At 46.0% G+C, this 25,105-nt stretch overlaps 1 protein-coding gene across 1 annotated transcript; it reads right to left on the reverse strand.

The window, feature by feature from the left end:
• On the reverse strand, nt 1-19,295 carry TRIM35 (tripartite motif containing 35). The gene is made up of 6 exons (XM_082656847.1): nt 18,824-19,295; nt 6,999-7,094; nt 4,553-4,783; nt 2,980-3,002; nt 2,097-2,215; nt 1-672 (listed from the first exon to the last, which is right to left on the reverse strand). Exons 1-6 carry the CDS (start codon nt 19,256-19,258, stop codon nt 95-97), a joined length of 1,482 nt encoding a protein of 493 aa, XP_082512973.1. The 5' UTR covers nt 19,259-19,295; the 3' UTR covers nt 1-94.
• Between the last annotated feature and the right edge of the window lie 5,810 nt (nt 19,296-25,105).

Raw genomic sequence — 25,105 nt, forward strand, 5'->3', positions numbered from 1 at the left:
GCAGAGAGGTACCAAGGCAAGTGTGCCTTTGGGAAGAGACAGAAAGAAAACGGGACCGGGGCGCGAGACCCGGCGGCATCAGGCAGGGCAGGCTTCAGCCATCCAGCTCCTCCTTGACGGTGATGCGCAGGGGGCAGATGCGCAGCGGCTCGGGGGGCCCGTCCCCCCGCGAGCCGCCCAGGTAGAAGTAGGGCCGTACCTCCCCGAAGCGGGCGTGGAAGGTGTACAGGTGGCAGTGGCGCTCCGCGTCGTAGAAGGACAGCTCACCCTCCTCGCACTCCAACTCCACGCGCAGGCGGCGCGGGATGGCGGGGACCAGGGGCGATGTGGCGGGGTCCGAGGTCACGCAGTGGTCGCCGTCCACGCCCTGTGTGCGGCACACGTACCAGAAGCCCGAGCGCGTGTCGTGGTAGCAGCTGTGCGAGTGGCCCTCGGCGCCCGCGTCCTGGCGCATCCGCACCACGCCCACGCGCCAGCTCGGCAGTGCCCCCAGGTCCACCTCCCAGGCATGCGAGCCCTGCGACAAGACGCAGGAGCCCAGCAGGCAGGGTGCCGATGAGAAGCGCTCCGGATTCTCGACCTGGACCCGGTAGCCGTGGTTGGTGACACTGGTGAGGTCGTCTGACACGGACAGCCAGCCAGCCGCAGTGTTGGGATCAAAGCTGAAAGGCACTGGGTGGGCAGTGGGAAGAGAGTGGGTGAAATCAGCAAACCTGACAGCCCGCCCTGCTGTCAGGCCAGCCTGATGCCTCTGGTCCCCCTAAACTGACAGACTGTGTCCCACGGGGCCCAGTGCATGGAGGCGGCTGCCCTGGGCTGAGGGGTGGTGTTATGGGTTGAAATGTGCCCTGCCAGAAAGCTATGTTCAAGTCTTAACCCCCAGTATCTCAGGAGGTGACCTTATTTGAGAATGGGGTTGTTGCAGATAAAAGTATTTAAGATGAGATCAGACTGGAGTAGAGGGGGCCTTTAATCCAATATGAATGTTGTCCTTACAAAAGAGGAGAAGAGACATAGACACATAATGGGGAAAAGTCCTGTGATATTGGAGGCACAGGTCAAAGTGCTGCAGCCACCAGCCAAGGTCTGACAGCAAATACCAAAAGGTAGGAAGCGGCAGAGAAGGATCCTCCCCTACAGGTTTCAGAGGGAGCACGGCCCTGCTGACACCTTGGCTTTGGACTTCAAGCCTCCAGAAGAATAAATTTCTGCCATTTTAAAGCGTCTAGTCTTTGTCCCTTGTTCGGACAGCCACAGGAAGCCAATGAAGGCAGGGATCCTGATCCTGACACGATGCCTGTGACATCTAACAAAAGCACGTAACATGCCCCTGGGTTACTGACATTTCTCCCTGTGAAATCACATTCAGACTGCTACTCCAAAAGTATCAAGAGACTGGGTGGCTTAAACAACAGAACTATATTTCTCACAGTTCTGGAGGCTGGAATTCAGAGACCAAGGGTACCAGCATGCTCAGTTGCTGGTGAGGGCCCTCTTTGGTTTATAGATGGCTACCTTCTTGCTGTGTCCTCACACGGGGGAGGGAGAGAGAGAGAGGAAGCCAACTCTCTTGTGTCTCTTCTTAAAAGGGCACTAACCCCATCATAGGGCCCCACCCTCATGACCTCTTCTAACCCTAATCACCTCCCAAAGGCCCTGCTTGCAAATTCCATCACATGGAAGTTAGGGCTTCAACATATGAATTCGGAGGGCGGGGGGACATATAAACATTCAGTCCACAGCACATGATATAGTGACTCATGTGGGCTGGAATCACCTTGGAGAGGCACCCCTGAACTGAGGAACTCTTTCATTATATTATATATACAATACGTTTCGGAATAGAAAGGGAAGTCAGTTGCTCTTTCTGAAGAGGTGGCCAAGAGTCAGGACCCAAAAAGGAAGGGTTCGGCCAGGAGGGGTTTGAGCAGTGGGGCAAGAAGGGGAGTAGGGCACAGGGGCTTGAATGAAAGAGGCTAGAGAAGGGACCAGTGGGGGGAGGAGGAAGAGGGGTGGGAAGCTGGAAGGAGTGAGTTCAGCTGGCTCTCTGCCTTGCATGACCTCCCCGCTCTTACACCCGCCTGGGCCCCTCTCACCAGATTCGACACACACGAGCATCTTCCTCCAGACTCGGTACTGCAGGGAGTCCAGGTACTTGCAAACGTCGATGAGCATACCAGGCTGGACAGGCTCCGGCTCCATCGTGCAGAAGAGGCTGGGAAAGGAAAATTGGGCCTGGTGTGCTGGGCCAGGGCCATGCATCCTGGGACCTAACTGGGTCAGCTGGAAATAGGATCCCTTGCCTCAGGCCTAGACTCCCTGGCCATCTTACTCAATACAAGAGGAGCCGACTGGGCAGCTCACACCCCTTCAGGACTCAGTACTTGAGCCCATCCTGCCCCCACTGGGATAAAAACAAATAGGAGGTTCTCAGACATGCATGTGGGCAGAAATCACACGTACACATCAGCTCACAGGGTATATGAGTTGGAAGTCACCTTAAGGGTCCTCTAGTCTCACATTTTGAAGGTGTCACTGGCCTTTGCTTCAACACCTCCAGTGACAGGGAACTCATTACTGCCCAAAGCACTTTCTTCCATCTTTGTACAGCTCTGACGGGGACACAGTTCTTCCGTATTCATCCCTGTGAACTCTACAACCATCAACACAAACCAGCATGTTCTGTGGCTCTCAGAGGCAGGGGGCCGGCCCCCAGAGAACTACAGTCCCCACGCACGACGGCACTCTCTCCCCACACAGGGAATGGTCACGTTGCACACTCAGGAAAACAACACTGCACCAGTGCAAATCAGAAGTGGGTGCCTTGAAAGAGGGCTCTCCACCTGGTCAGTCCCCCTGCTCCCTCTGTATTGCACCCAGCCAGCCTCATTACATGCCTGGCCCTGGAGCCATGGGAGTTTGCACCCCTGGTATTTCTGCTGACTCCTCCCCTCCCCTCTACCAGCCTTGTCAACTTACCGGCGTTTTCGGCTCTTGTGTTTCTGAAAAAGAAAAAAACAGAGACACAAACAGAGACACAGAGAAAACATGAGTTTCTGACCTCAAAAGGAGCCATACATCCCATGTTCATGGATCAGAAGACTTAATATTGTTAAGATGGCAATACCCCCCCCAAACTGATCTACAGATTCAATGCAATTCCTAGCAAAATAACAGCTGGCTTCTTTGCAGAAACTGATAAGCTGATACTAAAATTGATATGAAATTCAAGGGACTCAGAAGAGCCAAAACAATTTTGGAAAAGAAGGACAAAGTTGGTGGCTCACACTTTCTGGTTTCAAAACTTATTAAAAGTTACTACTCGGCCATAAAAAAAGAATAAAATTTTGGCATTTGCAATAACAATATCATGCTAAGTGAAATAAGTCAGGGAAAGACAAATACTGTATGTTACTACTTATACGTGGAATATAAAAAAAAATTAAACAAACAAATGCATATAATAAAACAGACTCAGAGATATAGAGAACAAGCTAGTGGTTATCAGTAGGGAAGGGGAAGAGGGGAGGGGCAAGATAAGGAGAGGGGATGAAGAGACACAAACTCCTATGTACAAAATAAATAGGCTACAAGGATATATTTACAGCACAGGGAATATAGCCGATATTTTATAATAACTTTAAATGAAATATAAATCTATAAAAATTTTGAATCACTATGCTGAACACCTGAAACTGATATAATATTGTAAATCAACTATACCTCAATTAGAAAAAAACCTCATTAAAAGCAACACTAAACAAGATGGTGTGGTACTAACATAAGGACATATAGATCAATGGACACTGAAAGTCTAGAAATAAACTCTTGTATTTACTGTCAGCTGGTTATCAACAAGGGTGCCAAGACCATGCAATGAGAAAAGAAAGGTCTTTAACAAATGGTGCTGGGACAATTGGGTATCCACATGCAAAAGGCTGGATTCCCACCTTGTACCATATAAAAAATTAACTCCAAATGGATCAGACTTAAATGTAGAGACAAGACTATAAAACTCATGACCTTGGATCAGGCTATGGTTCCTTAGATATGACACCAAAAGCGCAAACAGCAAAAGAAAACAGATAAATAGGACTTCAGCAAAATGGAAAACTTTTGTGCTTCAAAGGATGTCATCAAGAAAGTGAAAAGATAACCTACAGAATGGCAACTTTCCATAAATCTAGAGAAACGGCACATAAAAAATAATTTAAAAAGCACTCCACTGTATCAAGAAGGAGTCAAGAGAGAAGAAACAAAAAATGAGAGAGGAAGAATAAGTGCAAGAGAGGAAGGGAGAGGGAGCAGGAGGGAAGGAGAGAGGCAGAGAGGAGTGGAGAGGCCCTCAAGGTCTTGATTAAAAGCTCCTACGAAAAAAAAAAAAGCTCCTATGCCTCCTGACACAAGCCAAGCACCTCATCTGGAAGCTCCTCCAACCTGGGGTCCGGAAGCTACGGGAAGGCTGGGTCGGCCAGGGCCGCTGGCCTCAGGCTCCTCGCTGGCCCCTGAACGTCTGGTCCCTGTCACTGACTCTGGACATTGAGCTCCTCACCATGAGAAAGGAAACGTCATCCTCCTTCATCTCCATCTGCAGCCGCTCAATCTCATGGGCCAGGGCCTCCGTGTCTTCCGCCAGCCGCTTCATCTTCTCCTCAGCCAGAAGCTGCTTCTGCCTGGCCTCCTCGGCCATGGCATCCAGGATGGCCTGCTCCTCCACTCTCAAGAACTCTCGAAGCTTGTCAAACTCCTGCCGGATTCGCCCTTCCAGCCAGGAAGCCTCCACCTGCAGCAGAGGGCGGGAGGGGGCCTCAGCCACCACATCTGGCTCCCAGATGTTTAGCAGAGGAACTCCATTTTTCAGGAGAAATCACATGCAAAACCTCGAAAGACAAAATATACATGCAGCTTTCTTAGCACGAATTTATAAGTTTAAAATAAGTCAAACAGCCTAATGAGGTTGTTTTGATACATGAAAAATAAAATCACTGCTTATAGATGACAACTGTAGTCTTATAAATTCCTCAGCAATACTCTGTACCTGTATAGGTTGTGCAATAGTGAGGGAAGCCCTGAATCACAGAAGTGAACTGTTGCAAACAGCAAAGATTTTAAAAAATTATTTGCCTTCCCGGGAGTTCCCTGGATGTCCAGTGGTTAAGACTCCGCACTTCCACTGCAGGGGGGCACGGGTTCAATCCCTGGTCAGGGAACTAAGATCCTGCATGCAGTGCCGCATGGCCAAAATAAGTAAATAAAATAAAATCCAATGTCTAATCGTTTAAACCAAATTATTTGCCTTCCAATATTAGGACCTCAAATTTGATAGAGAGGCTTACCAAAAAAATAGTAGGAAGTTTTTATTTTAAAACTGAATCATTAATAATATGCACACTCCTAATCATAACTATGAAAAGCATTTAAAATAAGTTAAAACAAAACCATAAACATACTCAAAGAAAAAGCAGAGACCTATTTCTCATCTTGGAATGAGAAAGACCTTTCTTATCATGATATGAAATTGAGAAGCCTCAAAGAAAGAATGAGATAATTGGATACATGTAAAAATAAGAAGTTTTACATGGCAAGAGACTAAATACATAAGTACAATTCCATGACAAATTTTGGAAAAACAACTCGAATTGTGTGCTCTAGCAACGGCAGGTTAGTAACCCACATCTTTGAACTGAAAATTCAATATATGTTTATGCCTCTGATAATACGATGACAAAATGATTCACTGAAAAAGGGAAAATGACCAAAAAAAGGGGGGAAATGATTTTTTGAAAAAGGACGAACTAGGAAAAATACTTCCAACCTATATGGTAGATTATTCTTCTTCATAATAGTGTTCTTATGAACGCGCAAGGAGAAAAGACAAACATTCCAAGAAAAAGAATGTGAACTTCACAGAAGAAATGCAAATGGCTGTTATACTTGTGAAAGGATGTACACACTTATTAATAAACAAAGAAATGCATATGAGGAGAGATGGCGCTGTTGAAATATCAGGTAAAAAGACTGATAACGTATAGAGGGAGAGAGTGAAATCCGGGATGATTCTTATCACACCAGAAGATAAAAAACAGAGTAGACAGGAAAAACCAGCCAGTGTAAATTCAGCTCCAGCCACTCCCATGCTGGCAGTGGCAGCCCCTCAATAAAGAGGTAAACACAAAACTTTCATTTTTCATCCACCTGGATTGACTGACTTTAGAGAAAAAGCATTAATGAAGCTGGAATCCTGGACTTTTCACACCAGACCACCTGAGAATTCCACAGTGCCTGGGATGGACAGACAGCAGCTGTCACTTGGACACATGGACACTCCCTAGGTGTCCCCACCGCATCCTGCACCAGGCCAGCCAGGCACACGGCACAGGCCGAGCTTGGGAGGAGATGAAGCTGAGGGGCAGACGGAGGCTGGATGAGGCCCTTGGATGGTGAGGAGTCTGGACTGTGCCATGGGTGCCATGGAAACCACTGGACAGTTTTAAGCAGAGGAGTGACACAATCGATCTATCTTTAGAAAAGATCAGCCCACTCCAGGGAGTGTGGACTGCAGGACAAGAGTGGAAGTACGGGGCCCGGGTAGGAGGCCAGGGAAAAAAGAATGGGGACCTGGACCAGGATGGTGGCAGTGCAGCGCGACTGTCAATGGATGGATGCATTCTGGAGACCATGGACGTGGGGAGTGAGAATGAGGGTGCCGCTGGCTTGAGCGGCCGGGCAAGCGGTGCAGCGTGGCACGTGCTGTCAGCCTGAAACCACAGGGCAGGTGGTGCAGGGGGCTGTTGAAGCTGCTCCATGGCTGCTGGCGTGGTGTCTAAAGAGGCCACGCAGCCACAACCGGCATCCGAGGGCAAGGCTGTGCGAGGCCATCAGGGCTGGCAAAGGCCAACCCTGTGGGCAGCAGCATGGCCAGGGCCGGCCCACCTGCACCTCTTCCCGCAGCAACCCCGGGTGTCCCCGTCGCCCCGTTCAGCCCCAGCGTCACTCACCTGATTGTGCTTGGCGATGGCCTCGTAGGAGCGCCGCATGGCCCAGAAGGCCTTGGCTTTCTCCCGCAGCGCGTGTTCCATGTTCCTGCACTTGGCCTGCCGTGAGGGTCGAGAAGGAGGCAAGGAGGCAGGTTAGGGTGCAGGCCGGGCAGGGATGCAGCACGCCACATCACAGCGTGAGTTGCACATCACCGTGGGTACCACTCGACCACATTTACTGAACCCGGTCTGGCCACGTGCTGTGGGACACAGCTGGAAAAGCACAGCCCTGACCTTGAACTGGATGGGGTACAGCATAAAGGGCCTCAGATAGCCTCTAACCCAGCCCCTTCGTTTATACCTGATACAGATGGAGAGACAGGGTGAGGAGGTAAAGGGACCTGTTCCCTCCCACACTGGTCACGGGACAGCACAGAAGGCATCCCGCTTGGCCTAAAGCTGGTGAAGGCTGGGCCATGAACCCGAGCTGTGGGCCCGATGGTAAAGACAATGTACTCACAGGCTCCCTTGGTGACTTTCTGAACTGGACTGGTCTGCAGTCACGAAAGAATAGGCCTGATAGTGGGGATGACCCAGTTCTTCCCACAGGGCCTTATCTAAACTGCAGTCTTCCCTTGGCATCCATAGGGGATTGGTTCCAGGATCCCCACGGACACTGAAATCCAAGGATGTTCAAGTCCCTTATATAAAAATGGTGTCGTATTTGTATAAAATGCTATGTAAGTAGCTGTAAGTACAATGTAAATGCTATGTAAATGGTTGCCAGAGTGGCAAATTCAAGTTGTTTTTTGGAACTTTCTGGATTTTCCCCCCCGAATATCTTCGATCTCCCATTGGTTGAATCCACAGATGTGGAACCTGTAACTACAGAGGGGCTACTGTACACGTCTCCCCGCATCCCTGCCTTATCCTGATATTCTAGTAGTGCTTGGATCGTGTGAAAGACTTTAATCAGCAGATTCAAATACTTCTTGCTTAGTTTTTGTTTTATAAATTTAACCTCTGCTCTGATCTCCCTGGGCTCCTAGAGGAACCACTGCTGGTTTTAGGTTGGATTCTGACCTTTTGTATCCCAGGCCTAGCATTTTCTCTCCATCTTTATCCTTTTCCCTCTACATTCTGAAAAAGCCTCACAAGTTTTCTCTTTGGAAAAATAACAATTCTAACAGCATTAATTATAAATGACTACCGTTTATTGAGCATTTGCTATGTGCCAGGGACTTTGCTAATTACTTTACACATTACGTCACTTAATCATCACATTATTCCTGTTAGTAATTTTATCAGCCCGCTTTTACCGATGAAAAAACTGAAGCACAGAAAGGGGAAGTGACTAGCCCAAGGGCACACGGCTAGTTCATGGCAGAGCAAGGATGAGAACCTAAACAGTGGTGGCAGGCAGCCTCTAAGATCGTTCCCAGTGATCCCTCCTGTGAGATAAGAAAGTTTGTTGTTTTAAGATGCCAAATTTGAGGCTAATTTGTTATGAGTGATAAATACAGATTTGTCCTCGAAAGCCTCATCCCCACCTGGGCCTGATGTAGATGGCGAGATTCTGGACTTCAAGCTGATGCTGTAATGGGACAAGATGCTTGGGAATCTTGGGAGAAGGTGAACATACTCCGCACGTGGGAGGGACATCCATCATTGGAGCCAGAGCACAGATTGAAGGAGACAGCCTCTAAAATGGCCCCAATGATCCCACCTCCCTGTACTCATGCCCTGGTGGAATCCCCTCCCTGTGGGCTGGATCTAGTGACTTGCTTCTAACCAACAGAATATGGCAAAAGTGATGGGACATGAACTGAGGTGACAAAAAGTCTGCACACACCCCTTTCTTGCCCTCCCGTGCTTGCTCCCTTGCATGGAAGTGATCCACCCTCTGGAGCAGCCCACGGGGCTAGGAACTGAGGGTATCCAACCAACAGCCGCAAGGACCCGAATCCTGCCACCAACCACACAAGTGAGCCTGAGTGGGGATCCTGGCTTTCTTGGGCCTTCAGATGAGATTGTAGCCCCGACCAACACTGCAGCATCATGAGACCCTGAGGCAGAAACAACCAGTCGGGTCACGCCAGATTCCTGACCTACAGAAACCATGACATAATAGACATTTTTGTTTTAAGCCACTATGATTGGGGTAATTTGTTACACAGCACTAGATAACTAGCCCATCTGTCCTGCTCCACAGTCCATTCTTTTAACCACTCTTCTACAGAAAATAAACAATGATTTCTTTTTCTGCAGCTTTTGTTTTCTATTCATTCTAGTCATGTTTATGTTCTTCTTGACAATATTTAACAGATTTTTTAAAAATACTGTTTTCCGTAGTATATCACCTCTAAGGTGTGTCTCGTCAACAGCAAAATAACATTAGCATGAGCGTCCCACAAAACCACTGAAATATCATCCCAATGTGTTATTTTGTGGGACGAGATGTATTGTTGCAAAGTTATGTAATAGGGTCCCCAAAGACAATTCCACGATTTGCCAAAGAAGTGTGAATGACAGGAGTGAAGCAAGTCACATTACCCAGGGGCATGCTGGCCCCAAACAACACGGCCCAACCTTCTGCCCTTCAACCTTCAGTCCGGGATTTATGGGGTAATGAAGATGGGAAGGGGGTGACAGTCCCTTGTCCTTCCCAAACTTTTCAATCACTTGGAGAGTCTTGCTTTAATTCAGCAAATCCCAACCCTAAATAAAATGTGCCCTTCTCTGAGATGCTAGCTGGTGAGACCCACCAATGATTATATTACCACCAGCAAGCAGTTATTACTGAGCATGTACTATGCACAAGGCACTAAATTAGGTACTTTACAAACATCATTCTATTGAATTCTTACATTTCTGCAAGGTAGGCGCTATATTGCTAATATATAGAAGAGAAAAGAAGGCCCAGGAAAGTTAAGTAAATTGCCAAAATTATAGTTAGCAGCAGAACCACGATCTATCTGCAGAACTGACCAAGAATAAAGGCCACAGTCTTAACCACAAGACTACCCACCCTATTTCATTCAGGGAGCTACTACTATGTTGTCTAGTTGTCTTTTGTGTTTCCAAATGTGTCATCTTATTTCCAAATCTGTTGACATCAAACATGTCAATTTCTTTAGTTCTGGAGAATAAAAGCTTATAGTTCTGGCCATACTTTGCCCAATTCCTTAAACAACCTAGCATGTGAATGAAATTTTCCTCCCATAAATGTCAAATTAAACAACGCATCTTTAAAACTTACGGAAAATCAAAAACTGGAAATGACCCAAATGTCCATCAGCAAGAGATGGGTGAGTAAATTATGGTATATTCATACAATGGAAAGCTACTTAGCAGTAAAAAAAAGGAGCAAACTACTGATACACATAACATAGGTGAACCAAAAGGTATATGTATATACTACTCTGGAGGAGAGTACACAGTATCATTCCATTTACGTGAAGTTGAAGATCAGGCAACACTAATCCAAGGTGATAAATCAGAAAGTGGTTGCCTCTTGGTGGAAGACTGACTGGGAAGAAGGAGGGACCCTCCAGGGTGATGGAGATGTTCTCTACTTCGTTTGCAGTGGCAGGTATACGGTGTGTGTAATAGAACTCATCCAACTGAACATTTAAGATCTATGCATCTAACTGTATATAAGTTATACCTCAAATTTTTAAAAGCCTATAAAATGAAAACTTGAGAAGTTTTAACGTTTTCTTATAAATTACCAAGAGCTTAATGAGAGGAAATTCCTTCCTTTTCACTCCAATTTTTTTTTTTTTTTTTTGGCCCTGCTGTGTAGCTTGCGGGATCTTAGTTCCCCTACCAGGGATGGAACCCTGACCCACAGCAGTGAAAGCGCCGAGTCCTAACCCCTGGACTGCCAGGGAATTAATTCTCTTTTCTCTCCAATTTAATGAGTTACTTTGTACCTTTCAATCTCCTTTGTTGTTGTCACCAATTTATTTTCTTTGCATAAGACATAAACGTGCTATCTCTTAAATAATTATACACTGAACACCCCTGTAACCACCACCCAGGACATGTCCCTTCTGAACTTTAATCCCTTTTTTGTCAGAGGAAACTCCTAATTTCTATGGTACTTCCTTGCTTTTCTTTAGAGTTATAGCCGCTATGTATGATCCCTAACCTAAATTACACACTTTGGTTTTGCCTGGTTTTGAGCTTTATATCAATGGAATAAAACTACATATATTCTTTTGTGTCTTGCTTCCTCTACGTAACATAAAGTTTGTAGGATTCAAATACATAATTGTATGTCAGTTTACCCGTTCATCGTTGCATTGTAATTTACTTTATGAATACACCACAATCAGGTATCCATTCTGTTGTCAATGGATAGCTGGGTCATTTACAACTTCGAGTCATACAAATAGGATGAACATTCTTGTATAGGTCTCCTAGGGCACAGGTACACTGGGTCTTCTACAAAATATTTCCTGGGGGTAGAATTGCTGGGCCACTGGTACGTGTATCTTCAACTTTCGTAGATAAATGCTAAACGTTTTTCCAAAGCAGGTGTACCAATTTATACCACATGAGCAATGTGAATGAAAAACGTTTATTAACCATTTGGATCTTTATTTTTAAATACCTGTTATTAAAATCTTTGACCCTTTTTCTATTGAGTTGCCTGCCATTTTCCTACTGGCATGTAAGAATTTATTATAAATACACAGTGTATGTCTTTTATGGGTTAAATGCATAATTAGTATCTCCTATTGTACCACTTCTATTTCTTAATTTCAGTGTGATCCAATGTATCAGTGTTTTCCTCTGGAATTAGTGCTCGTTGGTTTTAAGAAATACCTCCCTACTCTGAGGTCATAAAGATAATCTCCTATATTATTTAAAGTTATAGCTTTCCTTTCACATTTGGGTCTAATGTGGATACCTGAAGTTTATTTTGTGAATGGTGTGACCCAGTAGCTTGTTTGCTCCAAAAGCATTATTTAAGAATAAACTGGAAACTAATACAACATTGTAAATCAACTATATTTCAATAATTTTTTTTTTTTAATTTAAAAAAGAATACTACCATTCCCCTACTGGTCTGAAGGCCACCTCTGTCATACACCACACACAGATCTGTTTCTAGGTTCCCCAGTCTGTTTCCCTGGCCATCTGTTTATCCTTGCGCCAGTACCACAATCTTAACTTCTACAGCTACAATATAAACTGACATCTAATAAATATTTCCTAAGAATGCTTTGGCAATTCTTGGCCCTTTGAGCTTGCATGTGAATTTTAAAATCAGCTTGTCAAAATCCACAAAACAATCATGTTGGGATTTTGATTGGGATAGAATTGACTCTACAGATCAGTTTGAGAATAACTGACATCTTTTAATACTGTCTTCTAATCTATGAATATGGTATATCTTCCCACTTAGTCTTCTTTGATGTCCCTCAACAAAGTTTTCTATTTTTCCCTGCCAGAGTTCTGCACACTTCTCGTTACATTTATTCCCAGATATCTGATTTTTTTAAAATACTATTGTGAATGGTTTTTAAAATTTTCTATTTGCTACTGATATAAATACAACTGTTAATCTTTATTTTACAAACCAGCATTCTGTCTAAACTCATTTACATATTTATAATTTATCTATAGCACCTTTTTATTTTCTATGCCACAGAAATTTCTATGCAGATTCAATCATATTATCTGCATATAATGCCAGTGTTGTTTCCCTCTTTCCAAACTTTATGCCTTTATTCCTGACTTTATTTGCTAGGCTCTCCAATACAAACTTGGATAAAATTGGTCATAATAGGCATTCCTGCCTTCTTCTTGTTCTCAGTAAGAAAACTCTAAGTGTTTCACCATTAAATATGATATTTGCTATAAGTTTTTTGGTATTCTTCAGCAGTTTAATAAAGTTCCTTCTATTCCTAGTTTGCTAATTTTTTTTCAATCACAAAAGGATACTGAATTTAAGCAAATGCAATTTTTGCATTTAATGACTTCATCATATTTAAGTGGCCCAGAACTGGATTTTGTTTTCTTATCCAGTCAGACAGCTTTTGTCATTTAACTGGAGTACTTAACATAATTACCAATATAATTGCATTTAAGTCCACCTTCTCGTTCTGTGCTATCTGTCCTGCTTGCTCCATACGTCTTTTTCTTCTCTTCCTTGTCTTTTTTTAGACTGTAGACTTTTTATTCCACTTTTTTCCTCTATATACGTTTAGTGGTTAACCTACAAAATACTACAGGGAGAAAGTGCGATTTCAAATGAATCTAAACCATACACTTTTCATGTTTGCTTCTGATATTCTGATTTTAACACTAAACACACTTGGATCACAATTGGACCCACCATTCAGGGACCCGCATGTAGTCCAAGGAGTGCCTGAAATGACAGAGACTAGTGGGGGCTCTGGTGCAAAGGCTGGTCAGGACCAATAAGGGTCATCACTGCCCTGCGTGGAGCTAAGTGGCCCATGACACATCTGGAACATCACCCAGGGCCCAAGCCCAGCAAAAGCTCTGATTTTGGCTTCAATTACAACATTCAAGATGACTTAAATTATAAATACACACAAAATAGGAAGGTTTTATTTACACTAAAGGATTCAGAATGTGATTATATAGTCTACAAGGTGTTTTTAAAAATTACAATTTGATACCTTAAGCAGCAAATTTCAACTGCATATTTAATATCCTAAGGATTTTACAATATTGTTTTACCCAAAATATCCATTAACACAGGTGCTGTGTGATATAAAAGAAAAGGGGAAGGGTGCCAGTAAGAGAATATTATTTCCTGTCACAGCACCCTTTCAAGTACTTATCAAAGTGCTAGAGCTATGTGTGCAGCCAGCGTTGTCCAGCACAAGCCAGGTTCTCTGTCCTCTGAGGCCCTACATATACTGCTGCTTCTGACCGATTCCCACCTGCTTCACCCAACTATCCCAACGTGGCCTTGAAAACTAAGCTCAGGCCCTCTTCATTTCCTCCAGAAAGCCACCTTGGCCTCCCCAGTAGAGTTTAGTTGCCTCTCTGTGGACACCTCTGCCACTGAACTTCCTATTCAGCATCACCACTTCACTTTCCTGTAAAGGCTGCAGGCTTCCTGGGGGCAGGTCCTCTTGCCTGGTCCTCTCACCGAGCACAGTAGCGCTCCATAAACTGCAGACGGAATGAAGGCTTGCTCTGAAAAGGTAGAGACTGTTTCAACCACTGCACATCTCCAGGTCTCAGCACAAACTAGATGCTCAACTAACCACTTGCCCAGTTGACAAATACACTCGGCGTTTACGTTCTCTCCACTACACCCCATGGCCTCCTGGATCGAGAGCTCGGAGGCCTGATCTGTACCTTGTCCTTTTCACTGACCACCGGTGAGAACTTTGGCAAAAGCTCTTTCTCGGGCAGTCAGGCTCCAACCCTGAAAGATAAAGGCAAGAAAGTGCCCATGGTCTCTCAAATGCCACCATAAAAATGAAGAATGCAGTTTTCTCTGTACATGCTCACCTAGCCCATCACCAGGATTTTCTGGCATCTGTCTCCAGGTAGTGTCATTTTTCCTATGTATTTCAAACATTTGTTTTTCAGGCAGATTGAAATGGCAGCTAAGAGCTCTGGCCCTTGGCCACCCAGGTTCAAATCCCAGCTCCTCCACTTAGTAGCGGGTGATCTTCAGCACGCTCCTTAACTTCTCGGCGCCTCAGTTTCCTCATCCGGATAGGAGGGATGAGAACACTACCTAGCTCAGAGGATGGCTGCGAGGATCCACGTTCAGTACTTAAAGAGTGCACCAGGCATGTGTTAGCTCGTTACTACTGAGTGTCACTTGGTCCCAGGTAACTTAACTCTCCTCCTGGTTTATTTTCCGGGTTTCTTAAATGGACTGCAGAGATGCATCTGGGACAACTTGATCTCATTCAGATGGCCTTCTTCTCCAACTCCAATCCAGGCTCCCATTCTTCCTTTCCCCTTGGTGGTCAGTCCTCCTAAGAAGCAGGTGTCTACCATGGCAACTAGAGCTAGGCCCCCTAACTCAGGAGCCTCAATGGGCGGTGCTCAGTAAGACCCCATCCTGCCCCTGGTCACAGGCCTTGCCAGGAGGCAATTAAACATCCTCCAGTACAACTTGGATCTGGGAAGGCCTGGCCCATAAGGAGAGCTCCAGGATGAGGCTGAGCAGTTGGGAAAAGGGGAAAGGATTGGAAGGGGGAAGACTTCAGAGGTGCCTGGAATAAACCTCGATTAGGCTTGGCTAGACTGATGCTAAGAAGGTAACCCCAGAAGGGGAAGAGGCTGGGTCTGGGGCAGGAAGAAGCTGGAGGGCAGAGAATGGCCGTCATATCAGTCCGGTGAGATGGAGAAGAAAGGGGTCTAGACAAGGAAGTTCTGAGGCCTGGGACCTGGTGGAGGTTCGGGGCTGGTTTGCTCTGAAGATGCAAGCCGGGCCAAATGTCAGACTGGGAGTCAGGAGATCTGCGTCCTAATGCTAGAGGTACCGCTTTCACTGTCCGTGACTGACCATTGGTGTGATTAGTATTCGATCATGCCCACCTGACTCCAAGAAGGCAGGGGCTTGAACCACCCTGTCCTTTCCTGCACACACTGTGTCTGGCACAGAGCAGGCACTCAGTCCACACCTGTCGGCCCACTGACGATGGTTCTCATCCACACAAGCCTCTAAGGACCCACAACACAGAGGCGGCTGCCCTCACGGCTCCGGAACAGAGGGCCAGCAGGGACCAGAGAAGCGTCTATCAAAGTCCATGACCAGGGCTTCCCCGGTGGCGCAGTGGTTGAGAGTCCGCCTGCCGATGCAGGGGACGCGGGTTCGTGCCCCGGTCTGGGAGGATCCCACATGCTGCGGAGCGGCTGCGCCCGTGAGCCGTGGCCGATGCGCCTGGGCGTCCGGAGCCTGTGCTCCGCAACGGGAGAGGCCACAATAGTGAGAGGCCCGTGTACCGCCAAAAAAAAAAAAAAAAAAAAAAAAAAGTCCATGACCAGAGTAAGAGCAGAGCAAGGCCCCAGGTGAACTGTACAGTAAATGCTCTAACTCTGGACAAGCTGCTTAACCTCTGTGAGACTCAGTGTCATTGCCTGTAAAATGGGGAGAACAGTACCCACCTGTAGCAAGCTGAGTAACAGCCCCTCCAAAGATGTCCACATCCTAATCCCCAGAACCTGGGAACGTGTTACCTTACACAGCAAAAGGGATTCCACAGATGTGATTAAAATATGGATTTTAAGATGGGGAGATTATCCTGGATTGTCTGCGGGGGCCCCCTGTAATCACAAGGTCCTTACGATAGGGTGGCAGGGGGGTTAGAGAAGACAATGGGACAACAGAAGCAGAAGTTGGAATGATGCACTTCAGAGATGAAGGAAGGGGCCTCCAAAAGCTGGACAAGGTAATGAAATAAATCCTCTCCTAGGCTCCAAAAGGCATGGGGCCAACACCTTGATGTCAGGACTTCTGACCTCCAGAGCCGTAAGCTAATAAATCTGTGCTGTGTTAAACCACAAAGTATGCGGCAATTTATTACAACAGCGAGAGGAAACTAATACACAACCTCATGGGGTTTTTGTGAGGATTAAGTGTGTTGACAAGTAAACACTTAAGAGCACATGGTACCTAGTTTAGTGGTCAAAAAGCATTGGCTGGTATGATTATTTTTGCTGGAGTCCCTCATACGGTTGCCAAAGAAATCTTTCGAATGTACACATCTCATTGCAAAGCCCCTATGGGACAGCTTTCAGGGCTCCCCATCAACCCCTTCTCACCTGTCCAGCCTTCCCACACTGTCCCCACCACCACCGCCTATCCACCCATCCGGAACGACAACTTGTCTATTTGCTGGCTGACGTCCCCACACTACAGTGCGAGCTCCATGGGGCAGGGGCTCTGGCTTACTGACTTCTGCAGCCTCAGCACCCAGCATAGGTCCTGGCGCACAGCTGTCTAATGCATGAGTGATGCCACCCAGCAGCAGGCTGAGCACACTCCTCAGGTCTTTCCGGACTGGACTCCTCACCCCTTCAGACACAGCCCTGAGTGCCCACTGGTCTGTCAGCATCATTCCTCTGTTTAAAACCCTCCAACTGCTCCCTACAGCCTTTAGAACAAAGGCCAAGACTGGGGCCTCCTCGCTCCTTCTGCAACTCCATCCTCATTCTCTCAGTGTCTGGAAAGTCACTGCTTCTGGACCCTTACACATGCTGCTGCCTCTGCCTGAAATACCCTCCCTGACCCCCCTTCACCTGGCTAACACTTCCTAACCCCTCAGTCTCTGCTTGAAGCTCCTTGAAGGTATGAATTACTGTTTAGCTCGTGTCCTGCAGTATCCCCAGGGCCTAGCAGTACGAGGCATGTGCTGAATAAACAGAAAGATGTCATCAGACCATATGCACTTTGGGGCACCTGGCTCACTGATCTTGAATCCTGGCTTAGCTCAGCCCTGGGTTCTGCCTTAGTGCTCTTGGCCTTGACCCCTGCCCATCTTCCTGATCTATTCTTCTGGTGGTCCCACGGTGATTCGTCATGACTCGATCCATGGTGGCCCCCTACCTCAACCCCAGCCCCCAGAATGCCCAGCACTTACTTCAGCTATCCCATATCAGGACCTGGCACTTCTACCAAGGGAAATGAAGGATAAAAAGCGCTGCTTTTTATCAGTGCTTTAAGCAGTTACAGGCTTATCCCATTGCCGAGCTAGTGTAGGGTTCAAACAAGCATATTGATGACATTCCCCTTCACTTGAACTTTGTCAAAATGTGTATGGAACTGTCAACTTTTGATATTTCTTAAGAAAGGCATTAAAGCAAACAAACTAAAACAGTGTCTGGAGGCAGGCATTCTTATAGTGCCCCCTTTTCAATACACTCAGCTTCAGACTAGCAGAGCTGGGTTCTCCAAACTGTGGGTCTGACCTATGTATTAGTAGGTTTTAGTTGGTGATGAAATAAATTAATATTTTACACCCTGTGCAGTTTTTAAAATAAAACGACAGAAAATACCTGAGTACAATAGACATTTTCACAGAACTTTTGTTTCAGCTGATACAGACACCATACATGCATGTGGCAGTTCTGGGTCTCAATGGAAAAAACATGTCTTACCATGTGCTAGCTGAGGTCAAAAAATCTGAAAACCCCTGAGATGGCTAATCCTTATTTCCTGATCATTCTTCCTTCCTCTGCCAAAAACTTCCCCATGTTAGTTTGCCCTAAAATTGTTCCTTACCTTATTTATAGCCACTGGAACTCTAGGGGGATGCTGAGAGAGTGATCCAGAAGGGACCAGCTGGCCAGGGCCAGGGCCAGAGGCCTCCCCACAGCTACACAATACAGGGCTCCAGCCCGGGAAGGAGGAGAAAGATGTGGGGAGATCTAAAAGGCTCCACATCTTTGGCCAGGTCTTGGGGTCCTGCACCTCCACCCTGAGTGTGCCAAGTTCCAGGGTTGCGGGCTTACCCACACCTGTGCTTCTAAAAGTGGCATGGGCCACACACCTGTGGTAGAAAGGGTGCACAGCCTCAGCCCTTCAGAGGTGGTGGGGCAGGGGAGCTGTCTTGAGAACATCCTGTAACCCCAGTTCTCACACTTCCTGTTGACATTCTCTCTCCTTCCATCTCAGGCCCCTGGGCCGGCCTTGATGAAGAAGGCAGCCTCTGTATGTTACCAGCGGCAGGGAGTGGGGGTCCCGAGGAGGCACCAGCAAGCTGGCAGGGGGAAGAGGGGCGGGGCCGGGCACACCAGCTCTGGCAGGCTGGAGTGCAGGAGCAGCGGGGTCAGGGTGCTGGGTTCCAGTCCACGTGCGCGCTCGGCCACCTCCAGCACGCGGCCGCGCTTACCCGAAAGTCGTGGGCAGTGTCCTTCACCGGCTGCACGCGGTGCCCCTGGTGCCGGGGGTCGGTCTGGCACGAGCAGCACAGCAGCTCCTTGTCGTCAAGACAGAAGAGGTTGAACTGGCCGCGGTGCAGGCGGCAGAGGCGCGGAGAGCGGTGGCCGGTCCAGCGCGCGCCCTCGGCCTCCTCGCGCAGCAGCTTCTCCACGAGGTTATTGAGGGTGTGGTTGGTGCGCAGGTCGGCGGGGGCCGCGCGGTCCTTGCACACCGGGCAGGTGGGTGCCACCTGCACCTCCCAGCAGCGGGTCACGCACCCACGGCAGAAGTTGTGGCCGCAGCGCAGAGTCACGGCGTCACGGAAGGGGTCGTAGCAGACGGCGCAGAGCAGCTCCTCCTTGAAGGAGCGGGAAGGCCCGGGGGACAAGGCGGGCCCCGCTTCCATTGCCCCGGATACCGGATCCCGCGCCCGCAACTTTCGCTCCAGCCCCTCCCATCCGCCGCGCGGCTCCCGCGACCCTGCGGAGGCCGGCGGTCAGCCCCTTCCACTCGGAGCACTGAGCGACAGCGGTGCCGGCCAATCGCGCTGGGCGCGCTCGGGAGGCTCCGCCCCAGTTCCGGTCGGCTCGGGAAACCCCGGAAGAGCGAGGTGGGCCCCGTATGCTCCGCAATCCCGGTCAGTCCTAGGCGAGCAAGTTTAGCCGGGAAAAAACACCCCAGCAGTGTTCTAGGGCTTCCGTGTCACTGCAACCTACTTCCGATTTCAAATGGGAAATGAAGTCTAGGAGCCCCTTCCTTAAGTGGTCCCCGGAAATCTCAGGCCCGTGAGGTGGGAGAAGCCAGAGCTCCTTACTTCGTGGTTCCGAAGTGAAGTCTGATCTTAACGGCGTCGTTAGCTTTTTCACCGCTTAAGAGTTTGCAGTGCCCTTTCAAAGATCTGTGCCCGCTCTTGCATTAGTTGCTTACTTATTTTGGGCAGTCTTGTGCCTGCCCCCTGGGGTAAGGCGGGAACAAATGAGAGAAAGGGGAAGTGGAAGACCTCTGAGAAGATCCGATTCTTGTCCCGTGGTTGAATAGGCGGGCAAGTCACCGTCTTTCCAGAATCTATTTCCTCGTGCGTGAAACAGAGATCAAGGACGTCTGCAAAGTTAGCTGTGGGAACTGAAATCCAGGCTAAATTCCTGCCAGGTACAGCAGGCCTGAGTCTCTCCAACCTGTGTCACGTTGATCATTTTACAACGTTCAGATGTGGGATTCCTTTCCCCTGGAACACTTTCATTTCCGGCTTCCGTTGGAAGACAAGTCTCCACAGGTCTCATGTTTCTGTATGCCACCCAGAGACACTGCCTTTTTGGTACTGTCTTTTCAAGGACGTTTCTATGATGAACAGCCTCAGAAGGCAGAGATAATGTCTCCCTCCAGGCAAAGATCTGGCAATCTTACTCTTCATTACAAAAGATTTGGGTTCCCTAAGCTTCCTCCTGTGGCCCACATCATGTAGGCTTTTGGGAATTAAGGCTCAGGAAACTGGCCCAAATGACTATAATCTGACTATTGCCATTGCTGTTAGTAATAAACTGTCCGTTGACTCAAGAGTTTCATCTACCAGCATTCCTGAAACTGTGGCATGCTAACATGTGTTGACTAGAGAAAAAAAAAAAAAAGCACAACTTAAAAGTTGAGAATTACATCTTACTTGGCGGACAAAACAGAGGACTTAAGCCCTGAGGGACTGCTTGCTCCAAAGAGGTAGGAGAGGATCCAGGATACATAGTTTTTGCAACAAAGACCAGGTAGTCGGAACTTGAAAAGATTACTGTTAATTAAAGAAAACCAGATATCTCAAGTTAGGGAATTTAGCACTTTTCTATGTATGGGAAGATGCAAGAGTCTGGGCTCACTAATTGATGTGCACCTCGGCTATCTGAGGTCAGTATCCTGTGCTTTCTCATCCTGAGTCTCTTCGGGGTGCATCACTGGGGGGAAGGGGGCAGTGGCTGCAGCAGTTGACTGCTAGGTCGGGGTAGCGTTAATGTGATGGCTTGATGGCCGCAACATCCTTTGTTTACCGATACGGCAGGCAGCATTTTTTCCATTGATACTTGTTAGCTTGCAAGTAGGCTAAAATCTAGACAATTTCCTTCCAAACTTTTACTCAGAATAGGCCTTTCCCCACAATGCCAAGCCAATGGATGCCACTAAAGTGTTATTGCTTTCTGGAGTGTTTCTTATACATGATCAGTGGTCCTCCTGCAGTTACCGGGGGAGCTTTCTAAATAAAAGCACAGATTCTTGAGTCCAGATTCTTTGATCTACTTGCCTCTTTGGGAGCAAAGGCCCAGGAATCTGCGTTTTTCACACGCTCTCCAGGTGATTCTCAGGTACAGTAAAGTTTGAGGCCAATCGTGCTAGGTCTACTCACCCAGCAAGTAGGTCTCCAGTTAGACTTACTGGTTCAAAAATTAACCTTCGAGACAATATCTGAAAAGGCCACAAGATGGGGCTAATAACCCCACATGCCAGGCACCTCCCTGGAAAATCTTGTCTCTTCTAGTCTCACTTTCTTTCACTGTTTTATCTATGTGTCCCAGTTGCCCTGCGAATCTGTTTTGCTGTATGGGTGTTTCATTCTGTTCTTATGATGTCCCTTGTTTGTTTTGTTGTTGGTTCTTTTCTCAACTCTCTGAGTAGGGCCGCAAATCAAAACAAGGGTAAAGAGTAGAAATTAACAGATGGATCTTTTTTTTCCTTTAAGGAGAATACAAAGGTTAACATTAAACCAGTAAGGTCCTCCAGTCTTTCTGGAAATCTGGAAAGGACTTGGTCCTATTCCAAGCACCACCATTAGCCAGGGGCAAGACCTGGGGCATAATATTTCACTTTCCTTACTTCCTTTTCTTCAACTGTAAAAGGAAAGATTGGACTAATTGTTCCAAATTCTTACCAGCTCAGACACTCTGAACTTTTTTTATTCTTTGCATAATTTCAGGAAAGAGGGTGATTAAGATACAGAGACCAGGAAAGAGAAGTCTTGGTGATTGTAACTAATGTGTCACCAGCTCCTGTTTCTTCTTCCGGTAGAAAGGACCTTCTTCAGAGGCCCTGAAGTTCAGGTCCTCTGTACACCAGCTAAACTATTACAAAACTCAACTGGCAGTTCTCATTACTATAACTTGCCCCATCCCATCCCATCCCCAGGCATCTTTGCCAGGCACTGCCACATTTCCAACCCCCCTGCTATCACCATGTACATTTATGTAAGGAATGACAACTCTTTATTAAATGTCGTGTTAGGAAAAAAACTATTCCTAGGTGCAGAAAGAACAGCTTTTTTTCTTCCTTTTTAAAGCAGATGACTAGAAAGTGACTACTGCAAATAAAAAGCAGAGATTGTTAGATTAGATAAAAAAGCAAGACCCAACTATATGCTACCTAAAAGGAACCCACTTAAATATAAGCCTACAAGTAAGTTAAAAGTAAAAGGATGGAAAAAGATATGCCATGCTAACACGAATCAAAGAAAGTTGGTGTGGCCCTATTCATATCAGAAAAAGCAGATTTAATATCAAAGAATATTATAGGGATAAGGAGGATGACTGCTGTATTTGACAGTCACAGGGCTGGCAGTAGCAAGAACCATTTTCAGAAATGGGCAACCAGAGATGCAGATGTACTTGAACTTGTTCAGCAACGTTACCAAGGACATCTTAGAGGAAATCACTGTAGTCTGATGCTTGATGTTGGACACAGTGATGGCTTAGGCCTTCTCTGAGGCCTCTGCCATAGAGAAAGGAGGGTAGGGGCTCTGAGTTTGACTTGCAGGGGGAACTCCCATAAGAATTAGTGCTTAATGCAAGTGACTAGGGAAACACCTGGGGTAGTAAATCGCCTGCCTCTGGATCAGATTCAGTCTCAGACTTCTTTTATTTGATCCATATGCTTTTTTTCCTCTGTATCACTTATGATCTTCTAAGCTGCAACTTGTAAATTGCAACTCACAATGATTAAACAATAAGGGCATGGAAGATCTCACATAACAGAAAGTCCAGAGGCAAGAAGGCTGTGTCCAGCCCTGTGACACTGAGACCCCAGATTCTTTCCATCTTTCTGGTCTGCCTATGGCTGCCTTTGGGTTAGAAAATTACCACAGCTGTTCCAGATACCTTATGCTGATGGAAATCAATGTCCAGAAATGGAATAGGACCATTTCTCCCTAGTATGCTTCATTTTCAGAGCCACGAAACCTTTCCTACAAACCTCCAGAAGATTTCCCCTCACGCCTTATCAGTCAGAACTGGGTCACATGCCCACCTCTAAATCCATCACCAGCAAGGAGGATGAGACTGCTATGACCGACTTAAACCAATTAGGCTTTACCTGAGTCATGTGCTGGAGGGCTGGTCACTGAGATACCTTTGGGGCTCAGCTATTTGTTAGAAAGATGGGGAAATCACCATAAGACAGGCAACTACAGGATCAAAACAGTTGCCAACATATGCAAATTGGGAGATTTACCATAAAAAAATTTTTTTTCCCTCTGCTTTTTTGTTGTTTAAAAAAAATTAATTGTGCTAAAATGAGCATAAAACTGACCATCCTAGGCGTTTTTAAGTGTACAGTTCAGTAGTATTGAGCATATTCCCATTATTGTGCAACAAATATGCAGAACTTTTCATCTTGTAGAACTGACACTCTGAACCCTTTAAACAAATGCCCTCTTCCTCCTTTCCCCAGGCCCTAGCAACCACCCGTCTACTTTATGTCTCTAAGAATTCGACTATGCTAGGTACCACAAATAAGTGGAATCACTTGTTTGTGACTGTCTTATTTCACTAAGCATAATGTCCTCAAAGTTCATCCATGTTGTAGCATATTTTAGAGTTTCCTTCCTTTTTTTTAAAGCTGAGTAATATTCCGTTGTATGTGTATACCACATTTTTGTTTACCCATTCATCCATTGATGGACATTTGGATTGCTCCCACCCCATGGCTATCGTGAATGATGCTGCTGTGAACATGAGTGTACAAATATCTCTTCGGGACCCTGCTTTCAATTCTTTCGAGTATCGAATATATGCCCAGAAGTGGAATCTTTGGATTTATTTTAATTTTTTGAGGAACTGGCATACTGTTTTCTACAACAGATTCACCATCTTACATTCCCACCAACAGTGCACAAGGATTCCAATTTCTTCACATCCTGACCAACATTCGTTATTTTCTTTCTTTTCTTTAATAGTAGGTATCCTAATCCTATCCTAGGATAGGATAGGCATCCTATCCTAATGGATATGAGGTGATATCTTCATGTGGTTTTGATCTGCATTTCCCTAATGATTAGTGATGTTGAATATCGTCTCATGCTTTTTGGCCATCTGGATATCATCTTTAGAGAAATGTCTATTTAAGTCCTTTGCCCCGTTTTTAATCGGGTTATTTTTTGTTGTTGTTGAGTTGTACGAGCTCTTTATATATTTATATATTAGCCCCTTACCAGATATATAATTTGCAAATATTTTCTCCCACTCTGTAGGTTGCATTTTCATTTTGTTGCCATTCATTTTCATTTTGCTGCACAAAATTTTTTTTATTTTAATGTAGTCCTTCTCTCTTTTTACTTTTGTTGCCTGTGTTTTGATGTCATATCCAAGAAATTATTGCCAGTGTCATGGTTTTAGGTCATATGTGTAGGTCTTCAGTCTATTTTGAATTTTTATATATGGTGCAACAGAAGGATCCAACTTCATCCTTTGCATGTAGATATCCAGTTTTCCCACCACCATTTGTTGAAGAAACTGTCCTTTCCCCATTGAGTGGTCTCAGCACCCTTGTTGAAGATCAAATGACAAGAGTTCATTTCTGGATGATCTATTGCATTGCTCTATATGTCTGTCTTTATGCCAGTACCACACTGTTTTGATTACTACAGCTTTGTAGTAAGTTTTGAAATCTGGAAGTGTGAGACCTTCAACTCTGTTTTTCTTTTTAAAGATTATTTTGACTGTTGGGATTTGTTGAGATTCCATATGAATTTTAGGATGGTTTTTTTTTCTATTTCTGCATTAAATGGTGTTCGGATTTTCATAGGGATTGCATTAAATCTGTAGATTTAATGGGGTAGTACTGCCCTCTTAACAATACTGTCTTCCAATCCATGAATGCAGGATAGCTTTCCATTTATTTGTGTCCTATTATCTCTTTCAGCAATGTTTCACAGTTTTCAGTGTACAAGTCTTTCACCTCCATTTTATTCTTTTTGATACTATTGTAAATGGAAATATTTTCTTAATTT

Source organism: Grampus griseus, assembly GCF_964374135.1.
Source record: "Grampus griseus genome assembly, chromosome: 6".
Taxonomy (NCBI): Eukaryota; Metazoa; Chordata; class Mammalia; order Artiodactyla; family Delphinidae; genus Grampus; species Grampus griseus.